At 42.5% G+C, this 18,510-nt stretch overlaps 1 protein-coding gene across 14 annotated transcripts in view; it reads right to left on the bottom strand.

Moving 5' to 3' along the window:
• The window catches only part of LOC104680538 (RNA-binding protein 12), a 39,012-nt gene extending 24,000 nt beyond the window's left edge, over positions 1-15,012 (bottom strand). Inside the window, exons 1-3 of one of the 14 annotated variants that reach the window (XR_004052560.1) lie at positions 14,819-14,989; positions 8,697-8,781; positions 3,330-5,146 (exon numbers count right to left, since the gene is read on the bottom strand). Coding sequence is in view for 4 of the 14 variants with exons in the window: in XM_010386546.2 (XP_010384848.1) it covers positions 2,326-5,124 (2,799 nt within the window). In the remaining 10 variants the exon portion in view is untranslated. Of the gene's footprint in view, positions 1-1,576; positions 5,147-8,696; positions 8,782-14,818 lie in introns of those variants that run through there. The other 13 variants (XM_010386552.1, XM_030914127.1, XM_030914125.1 and 10 more) reach the window with 13 other exon arrangements.
• Between the last annotated feature and the right edge of the window lie 3,498 nt (positions 15,013-18,510).

An 18,510-nucleotide genomic window follows, 5' to 3' on the forward strand; every position in this document is an offset into this window, starting at 1 on the left:
CACTGTTGTGATTCATATAAAACACAGTTCTCTCCAATTTCTACACAAACCGCTCTTTTCTTAATTTATTTAATTAGATGAACAATGGAATCAAGTTTTCCTTTTCAGCATTTATCTAAGATGTAGAAATAACAAAGTAGTTGCAATAAAGTGTATGAAATATTTAATAAGAATGTACGAACATATAACCAAAATAAACTGTGAAATAAGATAAAAGACTTTCATCTTCAAACAACCCATTTTTCTAAAATGAAAATAGTTTTCCAATGGGGAAAATATCTCTGGTTGAAATACAACTCTCAAGCAGTGCTGAAGTTTTCTGCATTGTCTTTGGAATGAGAAATGATTACTTAACATTAACTTAAACAGCATATACAAACGTTATATTGCTTTTTAAATTGAGGAGGCAGTATCTAGTGATCTGTCAAAGCAAATTTGTATTCATGAATTGTCAAAAGACCCACAACACAGTCACCTCTTCTTTGAGTCTAAACAATCCTTCCCTTAAACAAAAATCCTGTACTGTCAATCCTGTAAGATTGTAGTGATAAAAAGCCTTTTCAAATCTTATCAAATGAAACTGTTGCCACTCTTAAATCTAAATTACACAACCGCTATATTTCAGTGTTCCACTGACTCACAACACCAAAAAGGCACTGTATATATTTTAATAGGAAATACTTACTTTAAAAGACTGACCCCTTTTTAAGTACACTGATTTGTAGGAAATGTTGGGGATGTTTCAACCGAAGACAAAGGGGCCATGTAAAAGATAAAATTTGTTTTTCATGATCTCTCATCTACCTCCCCTTCCGTATTGTTTATAATATAATGTGATACATTTTCAGAGCACTGACTAGGGAAAGTAACCATAATTAGAGCCTTGTAAGGTAAGTGTTCTCATGACAAGTAACCATAAATTAGAGCCTTTTATGACAGTGAGAAAATTTGTTTTTCTTATCATCTCACCTATCTCCCCTTCCGTATTGTTTATAATGTAATGTGACACATCTTCACATAATTAGAGCCTTGTAAGGCAAGTGTTTTCATGACAAGGGACACTTACCAACCAGAACTCATGTGGTCCTCCTGCCTTAGTGTCCTGAACACCAAACAAAAGATTATGAAAGGGTCAAGAATCTCAATTTTCTCCCCTCTGGCGGCTGCACTTGTACTCTGTATGAAGACTTTTAGTAAACAGGCTCCTGATCGAACAACTATGCCAAAAAGCCTCCAAATAACAGGACTAACACATATCAATCTATGAACCAGCGTATGGATCTTTTAATTCTATACTACTACTGCTATCAAAGATAATTTCAACTTCAGTTTTAGAAACCTAGATATAACACTTTCTTATGAATGGGCCCCTCTTTGTTTAAAGGCCAAAATTTCACATAAATTGGGACAGGAGGAAACTGATACTACAATTAGTCCATCATAAACAGGACTTCAAATCAAGTATCTTAAACACATTATTAAAAGTGGTTTCTGGTTTTTGATACCACCCAAACAACATGAACAATTTTTAAACTGACTAACCTAAATCGTGGCGGTCAAACCAAAAAGGCTCTGGTAGGTAAAGGACTCCATAGTTTATTTTTGTGGCAAGTCTTATTCCACACAGTTTTAAATGTGACATTAGAAATCAAAGTTCGAGGTTATAGCACAAACCAAGTGTGGACTTTTATATTTAGGGAAAAAAACCAACAAAACAGTTCTGCTCATTTACAAATGAGTCAATTAGACAAACAAAGCAGCAACTTCTGAAGCAGGACTGTCTATACAGCAAGGACCCTTAAGAAGCAATAAAGGTACATACAATGAATCTGTATACAGAAATTTTATTCAATTTTAAAAGAAAATGAGGACTTTAGACAAAGCTTTACCCTATAACAAAGCAAATCTGTCCAGCTTTAAACCAAATTCTGAGAGTAGCCAACTCCTATTTTCAGCAGCTGGCAAGAGCACCCTCAATGAGTTTTACTGACATTTCTATTTTCTTCATCCCATATGGTATAAAACAAAACCAATCTAGACTCCTTGATAAGCTTTATGTGGTCATTTGAGTTTTACAAATGGTTTCTCTAATGGTATGCCAAAATCATTTATGTGTTCTCTCCAGATAGCTTTACTGTAACATACAGCAATGTTTATCCTGGTGAGTCTTCTGTAAACAGTCAACCAATGCTCTATGTTATGGAAACCAAGCTATATGCAATTGAAACAATCCACAGGTTCTAACCTGGAAATACTAGGAAAACAATCTGGATGCATTAATCACAGCAATATGAAGATCTACCCTATAAAGAATGATGTGAATGGCTACCCTAATACAAGTTTTACTTTTCTTGAACCTATAGGCCTGTCATTTAAGTCAATGACAGCAGCTGTGGCTTCATCCCGAGACTCAAAGGCCACCATGGCTTCACCTGTGGGCATACCTTTTTCATTGTATTTTAAACACACTGAGCCTGGGATTACTTGATAGCCATAAAAGAAATCTAAAATCTCATCAATAGACACAGTAAAGGGCATGTTCTGCACTTTAATTACTGTTGGTCCTGGTTTTCCAGAACTAGATGCAAAGCCAGGGGGACCACCAATATGGATTGGGCCAGGGCCAGGGCCAGGGCCAGGGCCAGGCCCAAAAGCTGGTGGCCCACCCAAATGCCCAGGGGCACTTCCAAGACCAGGAGGGCCACTTCCAAAACCAGGAGGACCGCCTAAGCTACCAGGGCCATTTCCAAAATTCTGAGGGCCCCCTCCAAACCCTGATGGCCCACTTAAATTGTTTGGTCCACCTCCAAAACCCGGAACATCCAGTCCTAGACCAGGCAAACCACTGTTTCCAACTGAAGGCATACCAGGCCTAGCATCACCAAAGGCCCCTCCTCCTAATCCTGGAGGAGGGATTGGTGGCCCAAAGGCATTTGATCCACCAAAATTACCAGGAAAGTTAAATGGAGGCCCATTGTTGGCTTCCTTTGATCCTACGGTCAGGAAGGCATGCTCTTCACCTCCTGCACTAGGTATTCCTGCACTGGGCATTCCCGCACCAGGCAGTCCTGCACTGGTTATTGCTGAACCAGGCAGTCCTGTGCTGGGCAGGCCCGCACTGGGAAGTCCTGCACTGGGCAGTCCCACACCTGGCAGTCCCGCATTGGGCATTCCTGGAACTGCAGGATTACCTGGCACAGGCATCTTTAATCCTTTTTTTCCTTGGGCAGGGGGATTTTTCTCAATCTCTCTCATATCTTCTAGGGTAACTACATGAACAAAAGCTTCTCTCCCATTAAGTTTTTTACGGTGTAAGCGTTCAGACTTACGTGCATCATCTTCATTTTTAAACTGAACCAATGCCTGTCCTAGACCTTGCCCATTGTTATCAACAAGAACATGTACAGCATTTTCATCCACTGGGATTCCTTCTAGGAACTGAAGAACATCCATCTTCGTAATGCTGAATGGAATATTTGTTATGTGGGCACAGACTTTGGCAGAGTTGACATCCCCCTCTGGATTTAGTATCATTTCCCTCTGGTCATAGCTGAAGTTCTGCAGTCTTTTTCGAATCATATCTATCTTTTCTAGCATACCTTTCTTAGTAATTGGATGAACTTGAATAAAGCGATTGCCCATGTACTGTTTATGACGACACAGAGCAGCCTTATAGTCGGCCTCATTTCTGAACTCTACAAAGCCTTCACCAGTTGCTTTCCCATTGGGTCCATAAGCTATATAAATACTATCTTCCACAATATCCAGCTTTTTAAAAAAATCAATGACATGTTTGTTTTCTGCTTCAAATGGTAGCCCTTTCAAGTAAACACAAAAACCAGCCTCATGTGGTGATCTTGACCTTGATCTTTTCTGCCCACTGGGCGATTTTGACCTGGGAAGTGTCTGCGGAGGGGGATGACTTTGTCCAGAAGGTCCCATATTTTGCTTAAAAGTGATATGGCCTCCAGCAGCTACCCATTGTCTTTCTGTGGCAGGGCTAACTTCCACATAGCGTTGAATCATCAGCATTCTGTTTCGTTTCAAAGCTTCAAATGTATCTTGAGGGGAGAGAAACTTAACCAATCCATTCCCATTATTTCGACCTACATGATCTTTCAACAAATGTACTGCATCAACACGGAGCCCATGGAAAAAATCTCTGACATCATTTTCCATTGCAGAAAAGGGCATTCCATGCACACTGACATATAGATCATCAGGGTTGATGGGGAGTGGCTTCACACTGCTCTGAGAGTTCATCTGGATAGGGTTAACAGGATTCAATGGACCAAGAAACATAGGATTCAGGTTATTGTTCAAATTCATAGGTGCTCCAGAGCCATTCATTCCAGCAGGTAGAGGTGCCACAGGTGGCGGATTCAAGGGCGGCATGCCCGACATGGGTGGCAGTGGGGTCATGGGTGGCACAGAAGGAACTGGGGGAATCGGGGGCACAGGAGGCACAGGAGGCAATGTAGGTACTGGAGGAGGAACTGGAATTGGGGGAATGGATGGCATTGGTGGCAGAGATGGCATCGCTGGAATTGGAGGAATTGGTGGCGGCGGGACTGTGTTCATTGGAGAGGCTGTGCTTGGAACGGTTGAGCTAAACGTTGGGCTCCCAAAGGAAGCCCCCATATTTGGAGGAGCTGTTCCTATGCTGGCTGTGGAAAATGTCTGTATGTTTTTGTTGCTTTCATGAACAGAAGTGGTGGCAGTAACTACACTGGGTGAAGGATTATTAAAGTTGGATACTGTTGTGGGCAAGTTTACCCTGCCACTCATTCCTGAGCTAGGTGGTGGTCCTGATCTACTGGCATTTGCTGGTGGTATATCTAAGTTGGCAGTTTCAAAACGCCTACGACTCAGTTCAATCATATTCTGCATTTCCGTTTTACTACTCAACAATAGTGTTACTTTTGACCCTTTAATTGTACCACCTGTGCGCATCATACCAAGCCTTGCATCTTCATCAGTGGCAAAAACGATGAAAGCCTCACCCAGTTCACCCCCTACAATATGCACGCCCCCATCAGGAATGGTCAATCCAGAGAAGAAGTGGCGAATGTCCATGGTCCCCGCCACAATTGGGAGACCTTGCAAACGGATGACCACAGCCATGCTGCGCTGAAACCACACACACCTGCAGATGAGAAAAGGCAACGGCCAGGTCAGACTCCTGTTTATCACACCAAGTTTTTAGCTACAAGAATGACCAGCTACCATATTAGGCCCTCAAATATTCCCTCAAGCTATCACAGGCAATGTCTTTAATTTAGATATTCTAAAAACTGAATATTTCGTGCCATTTACAATGTAAAACGTAGACAATTTCAACTTCCAGAAGGCATTAATTTTGGAAACAGTTCAGTCCCAAGACTCAAAAAGTTCAAGAAAAAACAACTGTAGGACAGTAAAATACATATACATCATTCAGACCACTAATCATTCAGTAAGATTTAAAAGAAATGTGTAAGTCAAATCAGGAAACAAAGTTTAACAATCTATAGGGAAAAAGCATGCAAAGAATATATCAAAGTTAATATTAAAAACTGACTTTGCATCTTCCCTATATTCTTGACAATTTCATAGAATTATCAAGAGTGTGATTTTATAGAGCTCAGTCTCAAAATCCAACAGAAGCAAAAAACTAGAATACTAATGAATTGTAAATAATACTTAAAAGTAGATTCAAATGAGAACTGGTTCCATTATTTTATTCATCCTAAAACTTTTCGATCTGCCTTATAGATTACAAAAAACTACATATGGAATTATTTATTATAAACAAGGTCAAGACATACTAAGAAGCCAAAAGAACTCCTGAATAGGATAGACAAAATCTGAGTTACCTTTATTCATTACCCCCAAAAGTAGAACCTGGTTATAGTCCCATTCACTGTGACTATTTTAATTAAAACTCAGGTCCAATGACTCATAACCAAATCCTCTATTTAATAAAATTTTTTAAAGTATTATTTTCCCCTAGGAGAGGGCTGACAATAAAAATATTTTTTGTTTTTGTTTTAGAACCAGAGTGTGAATTACTCAGTGGCTGTTACAGTCTTGGATTTACGCCACTCCTGTAGGATCTCTGTGATCTCCTTAGATCATGTCTCTTCTCACATAATCAAAAAAGAAATATTCCCCTCAAATTTCAGTTCTAAAGGCTTCTAAGAGCATATCCAAGGGCAGCCCTTTGGAAAGTGACACAAACCCAATTACTGGGACTGGGAAACATATTACTTTGAAATTAAGGTGGTCAATAACATAGGGTGTTTTCCAACCCATCTGAAAAGTCAACTTTTATTTATTCATTTATTTTGAGATGGAGTTTCGCTCTTATAGCCCAGGCTGGAGTGCAATGGCGCCATTTCGGCTCACGGCAACCTCCACCTCCCGGGTTCAAGTAATTCTCCTGCCTCAGCCTCCCTAGTAGCTGGGATTACAGGCATGCACCACCACGCCTGGCTAATTGTATTTAAGAGAGATGGGGTTTCACCATGTCGGTCAGGCTGGTCTCGAACTACTGACCTCAGGTGATCCACCCTCCTCAGCCTCCCAAAGTGTGGGGATTACAGGCGTGAGCCATTGCATCCCTCCTGAAAAGTCAACTTTTAAATATAAGCCTATAAAATCAGCTCTATGACCCTCAGAAAGGTTATAAATTAATGAAGAGATACGGTTTTATTACTTCTCAAGAACATTAGAAGTGGCAAGATTTTCTGCTATAAGCTCTAAGAATTCTGTAACTTCAATGTCAAATATTATATAAATACTAATTCAATGCAACAAAATCTGTAATTATATCTCAGTATTACGATTGCCATATTCAAACAAGAAACAAACTGTTTGGTTTTGACAGTTTTCTCACAGACACAAAACACAAAAATAAAAGCCACCTTCAAATTTAATCCAGAAAAATTGACTAGCAAACAGAAAATGCTTTTTGTGAGGCCATGATAAAGCACCAGAAATTTGGGAAGGGTGGGAAAGCTTTTCATTTACAAACTTCAAGAGTCAACAAGAAAAATTAATGCTAAAAAACATCACACCAACAGTCTCTTTTCTCATTTACTATTTAGCAGCCTATAAGGAGGTTCATCAAGCAGTTTCCAAGTCATTAAATCAAATTCATATTCCTTGCTCAATCTAGAATTATGTGGCTATATGCAAAATGCGGTAGTATTTACTGTTCAACTTCAAAAAACGCTTAATCACTTTGTATAGGGGAAACATCATGGGCAATCAAAGTACTCAAAACAACATGAGATAGACAGAGATATTAGTTTGCACTGGGACAATAAAACAAGAACTTGATATAGTCCCAAGAACACAAAAATTAAACACAGGGCTAAAGTGACAAACACAGTTAAGTCTTCAAGCCATTTTTTGTTAAGAGTAGGGATTTACTGAAACTTTGTACAAGGTACACAAGAATATGCTATTGAAAATCTGCCTCAGATTACCAGCTGGAAAGGGTGGAATATTAAACCAAAGTGGAATACAAGATTTATTCATAAAGTCATCTGATGAGGAAAATTGTTTCTAGCTTCCAAAAAATATGAAATAATATCTGTAGCCAGGTGTGGTGGCTCACGCCTGTAATCCCAGCACTTTGGGAGGCTGAGGCGGGTGGATCACCTGAGGTCAGGAGTTCAAGACCAGCCTGGCCAACATAGTGAAACCCTGTCTCCACTAAAAATACAAGAAAATTAGCTGGGTATGGTGGCAGGTGCCTGTAATCCCAGCTACTAGGGAGGCTGAGGCAGGAGAATCAACTGAACCCACGAGGCAGAGATCACGCCAATGCACTCCAGCCTGGGCAACAAGAAGGAAACTCTGCCTCAAAAAATAAAAGTAAAACAACAACAACAACAAAAAAAGTATCTGTTATTCTGTTACTAAGTAACTGTTTGACAGCTAAGTCATTTCAACCTACCTTGGGCCTATCTTAGTTACTTAAACAGGAGGGTTAGATTCCACTTGCTAAGGTTTCATTTAAAGTCTAAAATTTGTACTCTAAAACATGTAACCCAATATCTATACTTAAACTTTTAGGAAATATAAATAAACATACCAATAACAAGTATCTGTATTTGTAGTCTAAAATGCTACTAAGGAATAAAACAGCTACTTATTGCCTATCAGGAAAACAGTAAGAGAAAAACATCCATATAAATGAATTGACCCCCAAAAGAACAACTGTTCGAAGCACCCATCTACCCCACCCCCATCCCTCAGATAAACTTGTAAAAAACCACACCGGCCGGGGCGGTGGCTCACGCCTGTAATCCCAAAACTCTGGGAGGCCGAGGCAGGTGGATCACAAGGTCAGGAGTTCAAGACCAGCCTGGTCAAGATGGTAAAACCCCATCTCTACTAAAAATACAAAAAAATTAGCTGGGCGTGGTGGCAGGCGCCTGTAATTCCAGCTATTTGGGAGACTGAGGCTGAGAAGTGCTTGAATCGAGGAGGTGGAGACTGCAGTGAGCCAAGATGGCACCACTGCACTCCAGCCTGGGCAACAGAGTCCAGCCTGGGCGACAGAGCAAGACTCTGTCTCAAAACAAAAAACAAGCAAACAAAAACACACACACCCAATATAGTTGCTACACATATTTTCATATTTCTTAATAAGCTATCTCATTTTATTTTGTATAAAAACGAACTCTCTATTCAAAATCTCTTACCTGATAAAACAAGAGATGTATTTTCTTAACAAGAAGTAGAGGCCAAGTCAATCCTGTGGGCAACCAATTAAAACCAACTTTTAGACTGCAATAGAGAATAAACGGAGGCAAAAATCAATGCAGGAAACACAAAACAACACGCACAGGCCACACTGTACATTACGAAGGCGAGTCTGAAACCACCAGAGTACTTCATTAGAATGCATATCAAAAAAAAAAAAGGAAAGACACCATAACAAAATCCTGCACATGCTTTTTAGTTACTGCTTTCAAATTTGAGTATCTCAAAATATTTATATATTTACATACATCAAGAGTGTCATAACTTAGCCCAATAACGAATCCATTGAAAATTAAAACAGTCATAAAGCTCAGCTTCACAGCTGCTAATTGCTTTGATCACTTTATAATTAAACCAATCCAGAAAACTCCGTACAAGTCTATTTCCCCAGGTTCTCACCAAAGTTGTGATGAAAAGGCACAAGTTCGCACAGTAACAATTCTCGGACAACTTAAAATAGCAATTCAAGGGTACTCATGGAAATTACTGCAATTATTCTTCCAATATATTTTATTTTGCACAAAATAGCATCCAACATCACAAAACAAATGAAGTATGAGTTCTTGCTATAAAGGACTAATTCCACTGGAGCTCAAAATATTAACAAAATATTAAGGGAAAGTGTTTTTTCCTCTGACACCACAACAGTTCCCAAAAATTTGTAAAATTTAAAAAAATTAAATAAATAAATTTAAAAACACCCTAAAAATGCCTGACATAATAAGAGTATATCCCAAAATAAAAACAGGTCACTCATCTTTCACTGTCATTTCTTCAAAACTGGTGAAGTTATTAAAAAGTCACAAGCATATATGACCAAATGCCTAGACAACTATATTCAAAGGTAATTTTTTACTTTTTATTTCTTTCAAAGGTCATGTTTTAATTCGGAGAAGAAATTCGCCACTGTTCAGTATTAAGATTACCAATGACTACTTATCCAAATGATGCTCATCTTAAATTAGTATATTCCAAGACCAAAATACAACTAGTGACCTTAATGTTCATCACCAAAAAGGAAAACATATTTTTCAAAAATTCTATGTGATTTTCTAAAGGACAAACTATTCATCTTCTAGTCAACTACTCAAGTTGCTGAAGAACAGTGAGATTGTTATACCACAAAAAGCTATGCAAATATGTTATCAACACACTGAAAAACCTAGAGCATTGTATTAATCTCTCACATGTTGTAGAAATCTAGCCTAATTAAGTCTTTTTTTTTTTTTTTTTTCTGGAGATAGGGTGTCACTCTGTCGCCCAGGCTAGAGCGCAGTAGCGCGATCTAGGCTCATTAGGCTCATCCGCCTCCCTGGGTTCAAGCTATTCTCATGCCTCAGTCTCTGGAGTAGCTGGGACTACAGGGATGCGCCACCACCCATGGCTTATTTTTGTATTTTTAGTAGAGACAGGGGTTTCACTATGTTACCAAGCTGGTCTTGATCTCCTGACATTAAGTGATCCGCATGCCTCAGCCTCCCAAAATGATGAGATTACAGGTGTGAGCCACCGCGCCTGGCGTAGCCTAACTAAGTCTAAGGAGTTTAAAAATTCTTCGTTTAAAAGCCATATCTAGTAGTTTAACAGGTGACAAAGGGAAATGTGAAACAGAGAATGAGCAAGAGCATGAAGTACTGCAAATATTTACGTACAGGTTTGACTCCAGCAGCCACACAACAGGGTAACTTTCTAGTTTCTAGAACTTGTAATAAATATCTGATCCCTACTGGAGATTCCAATTCAAAAGGTCAGGTATGGGGCCAGGGCATATGCCTGAATATAAGGTAGGAAGGTTCCTCTCAGCCTCTTCCCTTCCAAACTCAAAAGATACCGTATGTCCATCTTGAGAAAGACAAATTTGGGGTCAGTCAGTTAAGTTCAAAGGGAACTCCCCAGGTCTACTCTCAAAAATTCCTAAAAGGTTACCAGAAATTACCTTTAAAAGGAAAAAAATTTCTCATTCTCATTCCACAAGTTAAGGCTGAAAGGCCCAGTTGAATTTGGCAAATACCTAGTTCAAGTTTTATGTGTACAACTTAAAGCACAAAATCAATCCAGACAGAAATTTATGATTCTCTTCTATTTCAGCAAAGGGGAATATCCATCCCACCCCATACCAAGGAAAAATAATGCAGAAAGTTGATGCTACAAGTCAGAACTTCACAACCTTTGGTATTATACCTCTTCAAAAGGGAAAGGTAAATGGAAATAGAACTGAAATACTTGTTTTGACACCTCACTTTGTAAAGACTAAAAGAATTTAATATGTGTCACTGTTTTCCAGGAAACTGCTATTCCTGTATTCTAAATGTCAGCTAGCGACTGAATGCAGGATTTCAAAAATCCACCCCATTCACCTAAAGCTTTGCTGAACTTTAGAAGGATAAGACTAAAATAATAACTACACAGTAAAACATCTAAAATACATATTATATCTATACATATAGCATAACGATAGGAAAGGAGAAAATGGGCCTGATTTGTCATTAAAGCCACTGACATACTTCAGAAGATCTAAAACAAGCAGCTGGCTTTAGTATGTTTTCCATTCGTATTAGGAATTAGTCCTAACATAAAGGCTTGTTCAACTTGACAAAATACCAGATGCATGCACAAATCACAAGTATCTGCTACAAAAATTTAACATATTATGACAAGACAGACTTTCGTATTTACTAGCCATTCTAATCACTTGGAATTTCAGAAAAAAATGTCTGACAACAAATCTCTTCATCAAGAAGTCAAGGCATAAACTAAAACGACTATTTTCACCCTTCATCTGGTAGTAAACATCCAAAAGTGAACTTTCACTTTGTTCATTCATCACTCTTTAATCAACAAGAACCAGGGTACAGCAGAGCTAGGTTCTTCGGATCCAAAAGAAACAAACCCTCAAATGCTCACCTCAGAGATAAGCAACAGAGAACCAATCACAAAGGGCACAATGCTAAAAACAGTAATAATCACATTATAGTAAACATTATGAAACAACCACAGTTTCAGCCACTTGATTTTGTTCCCCATTCCCAAATGGACCATATTTCAAAGTCTGGGTTCATTCTTAATGAAAAAATTATTCTGACACTGATGGAGATGTATATTTTTTATAATGCATTGCTCAATTTTTCCATTAACCTCCATTCCGCACTCAAAGGCAGCAAATCAGAAGACATTTCTAAATAAGATATTCTTCCTGTCAAAAATATTAAGTTATTTTTCAATCCCCCCAAATGCCAACAAAAATGTTTACTACCTTCATTTTCTTTTTTTTTTTTTTTTTTTTTTTTTTTTTTTTTGAGACGGAGTCTTGCTCTGCCGCCCAGGCTGGAGTGCAGTGGCCGGCTCTCAGCTCACTGCAAGCTCGGCCTCCCGGGTTCACGCCATTCTCCTGTCTCAGCCTCCCGAGTAGCTGGGACTACAGGCGCCCGCCTCGTCGCCCGGCTAGTTTTTTGTATTTTTTAGTAGAGACGGGGTTTCACCGTATTAGCCAGGATGGTCTCGATCTCCTGACCTCGTGATCCGCCCGTCTCGGCCTCCCAAAGTGCTGGGATTACAGGCTTGAGCCACCGCGCCCGGCCTACTACCTTCATTTTCACTTCAGAGCAAAATTATACTTCTAACCAACGACATTCACTTTCACTGTTTTTGAGTCTTAAAAGCTGGCTTCAAACTTAATTAAATTTTGTGCAAACCAATAAGTATATGGGTGTGGTAGTAAAATCTGATAAAACTGTAGTTTAGAAAAATTTATCTTTTCTGTTTAGTTGAAAACATTTAACAATATTCCTTTACTCCATGACCATTTACTATTAAGCACTTGTGGGCCAGACAAAAAAATATAAAAGATATAGAAGTCTCTGCATTTTAGGGAGGGGCATCTAAAAGCATCTTTTGTGCAACCAACTACTGACACTTGGTTCTTCCTACAACATCTACAGAAGAAAACATACATTCCAACAATGACAGAGTGGCTCTCTGCAAAATGGAGTAAAAACCATCAACACTGTCACTGGATTCCAGCACCTGGAACACACTGGCCCACAAAATCAAGTTTCACATCTAAAAATTGTACTAACAACTCCCAAACTCTCAATACTCAGTCATCAAAACATTTGACGTGTCAAAGAAGGTGAAAGAAGACCAAAGAGTACTGGTATTAGCATGTAACAATACGTTGCAAGTAACTACACAATTATTTCTAAAGCTTCACAGTTTTCATCCAACAAATTCGAACATAAGGAAAGTGAAAATTATACATTACAATCTATAATCAACATTTAATAGAGCATGATATAAAAACGCATTTCCTGTTTCATTAAAAATCTGTCCAATAATATATACTAAGCACATCTTCATTATGTTTTGTATAAACACGCCAAACAGTTCACTTTCTTCATAAATTACCATAACGTTATTTGAACCACCTGTAACAGTTCTTCCCAACTTCTTTTTATATTCTTGGAAAATGTCTGCACACACTTTCAACTAAATCCAGAAATCCTCCATTCTTTTCAAAACTACCAAATTTCAAAAACGAGTACAACCAGTCTTGTATTGTAGTTCCATAATTTAAAAAACAAGATTTCCCTATGTGTCCAGACTTGAGGGATTTTTCTCAACTGCAGATGCTCTGAGATGCATTAACAAAATCACTAGTTAACAAGGTCCCAGACAATTCTTGTTGCTAAGACTGCATTTTGCAAAAATTACACCATTTCAAACCATTCAAGCAAGAAGCTCTAAAAGAAATACTGCAGTCACAAGCCTAGCCTCTCCCTTCAACAAACCTTCAGTTGCCATCACTTTTTTCCAGTGGGTTACACTGACTCTATTCTTGAATATAAAACGGTCCCTACCAACTTCAATTTATATTAGGTTATCTCTGAGAATCCTGGAGCCAAGGAGGGTTTTAGGGCCCAGAAATCTCTTAAAAGTCTGCAATTCTCAGCATGACACCACGCAGATAAGTAAAGAATGGTTAGCACTCAATACTGAGTAACCCTCACAGGAGCCCCTCAGATAAAGCACACGTTGGAGGCACACAAAAAGCCCACACGTTTACAACCTAGCGGCTAAACCTGCTGCACTGGCGTCCATCCTCCTAACTAACCTGTAGATTCTCACAGTCCCTCCTACCACCCAATTCACGTGGCTGCAAACTAATACAGCCAAGCTTCAGAGAAACTCAATTAACTCTCCATCAAAAGCACCCACCCTCCGCAGCCCACTGGATCTCGTCCTCCTGAAATGCCAGAGGATCCGCTCCCGAGGGAGTCCTAAAAGTGCTGCTCTCAGCAGCCCCTTCCCTACTGGGGGGACCAAAGGCCTGGCATCTTACTACAGTTCTCAGAGCCTCGGGAGGAGTACTCACCCTACCCCCTCACTTCCTAGCTTCAGACGCCGGCTTCTCAAAACTGCTACACCCTCGAGTAAAGCCCCTCCCCAGCAATGGACCTCGGAGGCATTTCACTGCAACCCCCTCCACCTTCAGGCCACGAAGGCGGCCGGTTGCAAGACTTCCTTTCTGAACTCACGGGAGTGTACAGACTATAGCTTCCTCCCACAGGTGTGACCTGGGTCCCCTTTTGCTGGTAGGCCACAAAGGCCTCCTTTCCATTTCGGGTAGAGGGAGTGTCCTCACTACGATTATCTCCCCACCTCCAGGAACACACATGTAGTTATAACCTCTACTTCACTGGGGGAGACAAGAAATCCTCCCTATTCAGGTTGCAGACGTGTTTTCACTGCAGTCCCCGTTAGCTCGCAGGCCGCTGAGCCAGCCAGCTCTGACCTGCCCCCTCTCAGACCACGGGGGCGTCCTCGCTACGGCCTCATCCCCACTTCGGTACGCAGGCTCATTCTCTCTTGCGTCCTCCTTGCATCCTCTCAGATCTCAGAGGCGTAAGTGGCACCCCACTCCCTCTGCGGTCCTGCCCCGAGCCTTTGTGTGGGGTGCTAGTTGCCGCGGGCTCGAAGGCCTCCGAAGGCCCCGCCCCGGGCCACCAAGGGGCACCACGAGCCCCGCACAGCCCCGCCCGTTCAAGGGCTGCGGGAGTCTTACCGGGGAAAGCTGCGCGGCACCAGAACCCAGACCCCGAATTACCCCCCGCGCGAGTGCCTCCGCCCCGCGGCCGACAGCCCCAGCCCGAACGGCTTCCCGGAGCCCAACGCAGCCACCTCCTTCGCCGCTTCACAAAATGGCCGTCGACCCGCTCAGCGGCTCTGCGTTCCAGAAGGGGGCGGAACGGCGTGGTTGACGTCAAGGGGCCGCGCAAGCGCGCTGAAGGTCTCGGGCAATCTCCGGAAGTTACTGGGTTTTGGGCTAAGGGGGGGTATTCAGTACCAGCTTGCGACTGTTTGCGCACGGGACCGACCTTGGGCTAGTAGCCCTGCCGGGTGGGCTGGGTATGAATGTCCGGCTTGGCCCTTGACTGCAAGACTTTGTGCAGATTGCTTCACGTCTTTCAGTTTCCGCGGAAGGAGCAAATTGTGCTTACGTCTAAGTTTTTTGAGGATTAAATGGACCACAACGTGGTGGCTAGTTATTATATCCTGACAAAACAGCCAAAACCTGATTCCGCCCCCCCCCCCCTTTAAGAGTTTATGCAGGCCGGGGACCCGGTGCGTGGCTCACGCCTGTAATCCCAGCACTTTCGGAGGCCGAGGCGGGCGGATCACGAGGTCAGGAGATCCAGACCATCCTGGCTAACACGGTGAAACCCCGTCTCTACTAAAAAATACAAAAAATTAACCGGGCGTGGTGGCGGGCACCTGTAGTCCCAGCTACTCGGGAGGCTGAAGCAGGAGAATGGCGTGAACCCGGCAGGCGGAGCTTGCAGTGAGCCGAGATTGCGCCACTGCACTCCAGCCTGGACAACAGAGTAAGACCCCTTCTTGGGGCCAGGCGCGGTGGCTCAAGCCTGTAATCCCAGCACTTTGGGAAGCCGAGACGGGCGGATCACGAGGTCAGGAGATCGAGACCATCCTGGCTAACACGGTGAAACCCCGTCTCTACTAAAAAATACAAAAAAATTAGCCGGGCGAGGTGGCGGGCGCCTGTAGTCCCAGCTACTCGGGAGGCTGAGGCAGGAGAATGGCGTGAACCCGGGAGGCGGAGCTTGCAGTGAGCTGAGATCCGGCCACAGCACTCCAGCCTGGGCGACAGAGCGAGACTCTGTCTCAAAAAAAAAAAAAAAAAAAAAGAATTTAGACAGGACGGGCGCGGTGGCTCACACCTGTAATCCCAGCACTTTGGGAGTCCGAGAAGGGCAGATCACGAGGTCAGGAGTTCAAGACCAGTCTGGCCAAAAAGGCAAAATCTGGTCTCTACTGAAAATACAAAAATTAGCCAGGCGTGGTGGTGGGCACCTGTGGTCCCAGCTACTCGGGAGGCTGAGGCAGGAGAATCGCTTGAACCCGGGAGGCGGAGGTTGCAGTGAGCTCAGATGGCGCCATTGCACTCCACCCTGGATGACAAAAGCGATACTTAGTCTCAGAAAAAAACAAACAAACAAAAAAAAAGAGTTTTAATCTAGGGCAGGGCGCCTGGTTCACGCCTGTAATCCTAGCATTTTGGGAAGCCGAGGCGGGCGGATTACCTGAGGTCAGGAGTTCAAGACCAGCATGGGCCGGGCGCAGTGGCTCAAGCCTGTAATCCCAGCACTTTGGGAGTCCGAGGCGGGCGGATCACAAGGTCAGGAGATCGAGACCATCCTGGCTAACACGGTGAAACCCCATCTCTACTAAAAAATACAAAAATCTAGCCGGGCGAGGTGGCGGGCGCCTGTAGTCCCAGCTACTCGGGAGGCTGAGGCAGGAGAATGGTGTAAACCCGGGAGGCGGAGCTTGTGAGGTGAGATCCAGCCACTGCACTCCAGCCCGGGTGACAGAGCGAGACTCCGTCTCAAAAAAAAAAAAAAGAAAAGAAAAAAAGACCAGCATGGCCAACATGGCAAAACGTCGTCTCTACTAAAAATACAAACATTAGCTGGGCGTGGTGGCTAGCGCCTGTGGTCCCAGCTACCTGGGTGGCTGAGGCAGGAGAATCGCCTGAATCCAGGAGGTGGAGGTTGCAGTGAGCCAAGATAATGCCATTGTACTCTTCAGCCTAGGCAACAGAGTGAGATTCCGTCTCAAAAAAAAAAAAAAAAAAAAAAAAAATCAATCCATCGTGATCCCTCCACAGCTTCACTATAGTATTATTTTATTATAGAAAAAGCTATTCTCTGGCTGGGCGTGGTGGCTCACGCCTGTAATCCCAGCACTTCGGGAAGCCGAGGTGGGCGTATCACGAGGTCAGGAGATGGAGAACATCAGGAGAGCCAGACTCCATCTCAAAAAAAAAAAAAAAAAGCTATTCTCAAGCTGCTTTGGTCCTAGCCCCACCCCTGAACTTCATGCCCCTGCTAATTAAAAGCTGGATGTGGTAGCTTAAGTCTGTAGTCCTAGCTACTTGGGAGTTAGAGACAGGAGGATCCCTTGAGCCCAGGAGTTGGAGCCACCGCAGGCGGCCTGTTGTTGTTTTTGAGACAGGGTCTCACTCTGTCACTCAGGCTTGAATACAGTGGTGCGATCAAGGCTCATTGCAGCCTTGATCTCACAGGCTGAAGCAATCGTCCCACCTCAGCCTCCCAAATAGCTTGGACTACAGGTGGGCACCACCAAGCCTGGATAATTTTTGTATTTTTTTGTAGAGATGGGGTTTTGCCATGTTGCCCAGGCTAGTCTTGAATTCCTGAGCTCAAGCAATCCATCCACTTTGGCCTCCCAAAGTACTGGGATTACAGGTGTGACCCACCACACTCAGTCAAATTAGCATAGTTTTATATGACTTTTTAATTAGAGGAAAACTGGTAATAGATCTACAACTCTACTATCTTTGCAACTTTTCAGTAAATCTAAAATTATTCTAAGTAAAAAAGATATTTTTAAACAAGAAAAATTCTATAATTTAATCTCCTCCTTCCACTGTCCATCTACATTTACCAAACTTGAGCCCAGTGGCTTTCAAACTTTCCTATCCCCCTGCTACGGGCAAGTATGAAGAGCAATTAAACTTTTTTGAACATTATCCACAATAAGAAATACATTTATAACCTGGTATACAAATTCAAATATATAATCAAAATATATCCTTAAAATATGTATAAATGTACTCTTAACATGTTCTCTCCTTTTTTTTTTTGAGACGGAGTCTCCCTCTGTCTCCCAGGCTGGAGTGCAGTGGCCGGATCTCAGCTCACTGCAAGCTCCGCCTCCCGGGTTTACGCCATTCTCCTGCCCCAGCCTCCCGAGTAGCTGGGACTACAGGCGCCCGCCACCACGCCCGGCTAGTTTTTTGTATTTTTTTTTTTTAGTAGAGACGGGGTTTCACCGTGTTAGCCAGGATGGTCTCGATCTCCTGACCTCATGATCCGCCGGTCTCGGCCTCCCTTTTTTTTTTTTTTTTTTTTTTTTTTGAGATGGAGTCTCGCCCCGTCACCCAGGCTGGAGTGCAATGGCACAATCTACGCTCACTGCAAGCTCCGCTTCCCAGGCTCCCACCATTCTCCTGCCTCAGCCTCCCGAGTAGCTGGGACTAAAGGCGTGCACCACCATGCCCGGCTAATTTTTTTGTATTTTTAGTAGAGAGGGGTTTCACCATGTTAGCCAGGATGGTCTCGGGCTCCTGACCTCGTGATCCGCCCGCCTCGGCCTCCCAAAGTGCTGGGATTACAGGCTTGAGCCACCGCGCCCGGCCCCATATTCTCTCCT

This window comes from Rhinopithecus roxellana, chromosome 13 (genome assembly GCF_007565055.1).
Source record: "Rhinopithecus roxellana isolate Shanxi Qingling chromosome 13, ASM756505v1, whole genome shotgun sequence".
NCBI lineage: Eukaryota > Metazoa > Chordata > Mammalia > Primates > Cercopithecidae > Rhinopithecus > Rhinopithecus roxellana.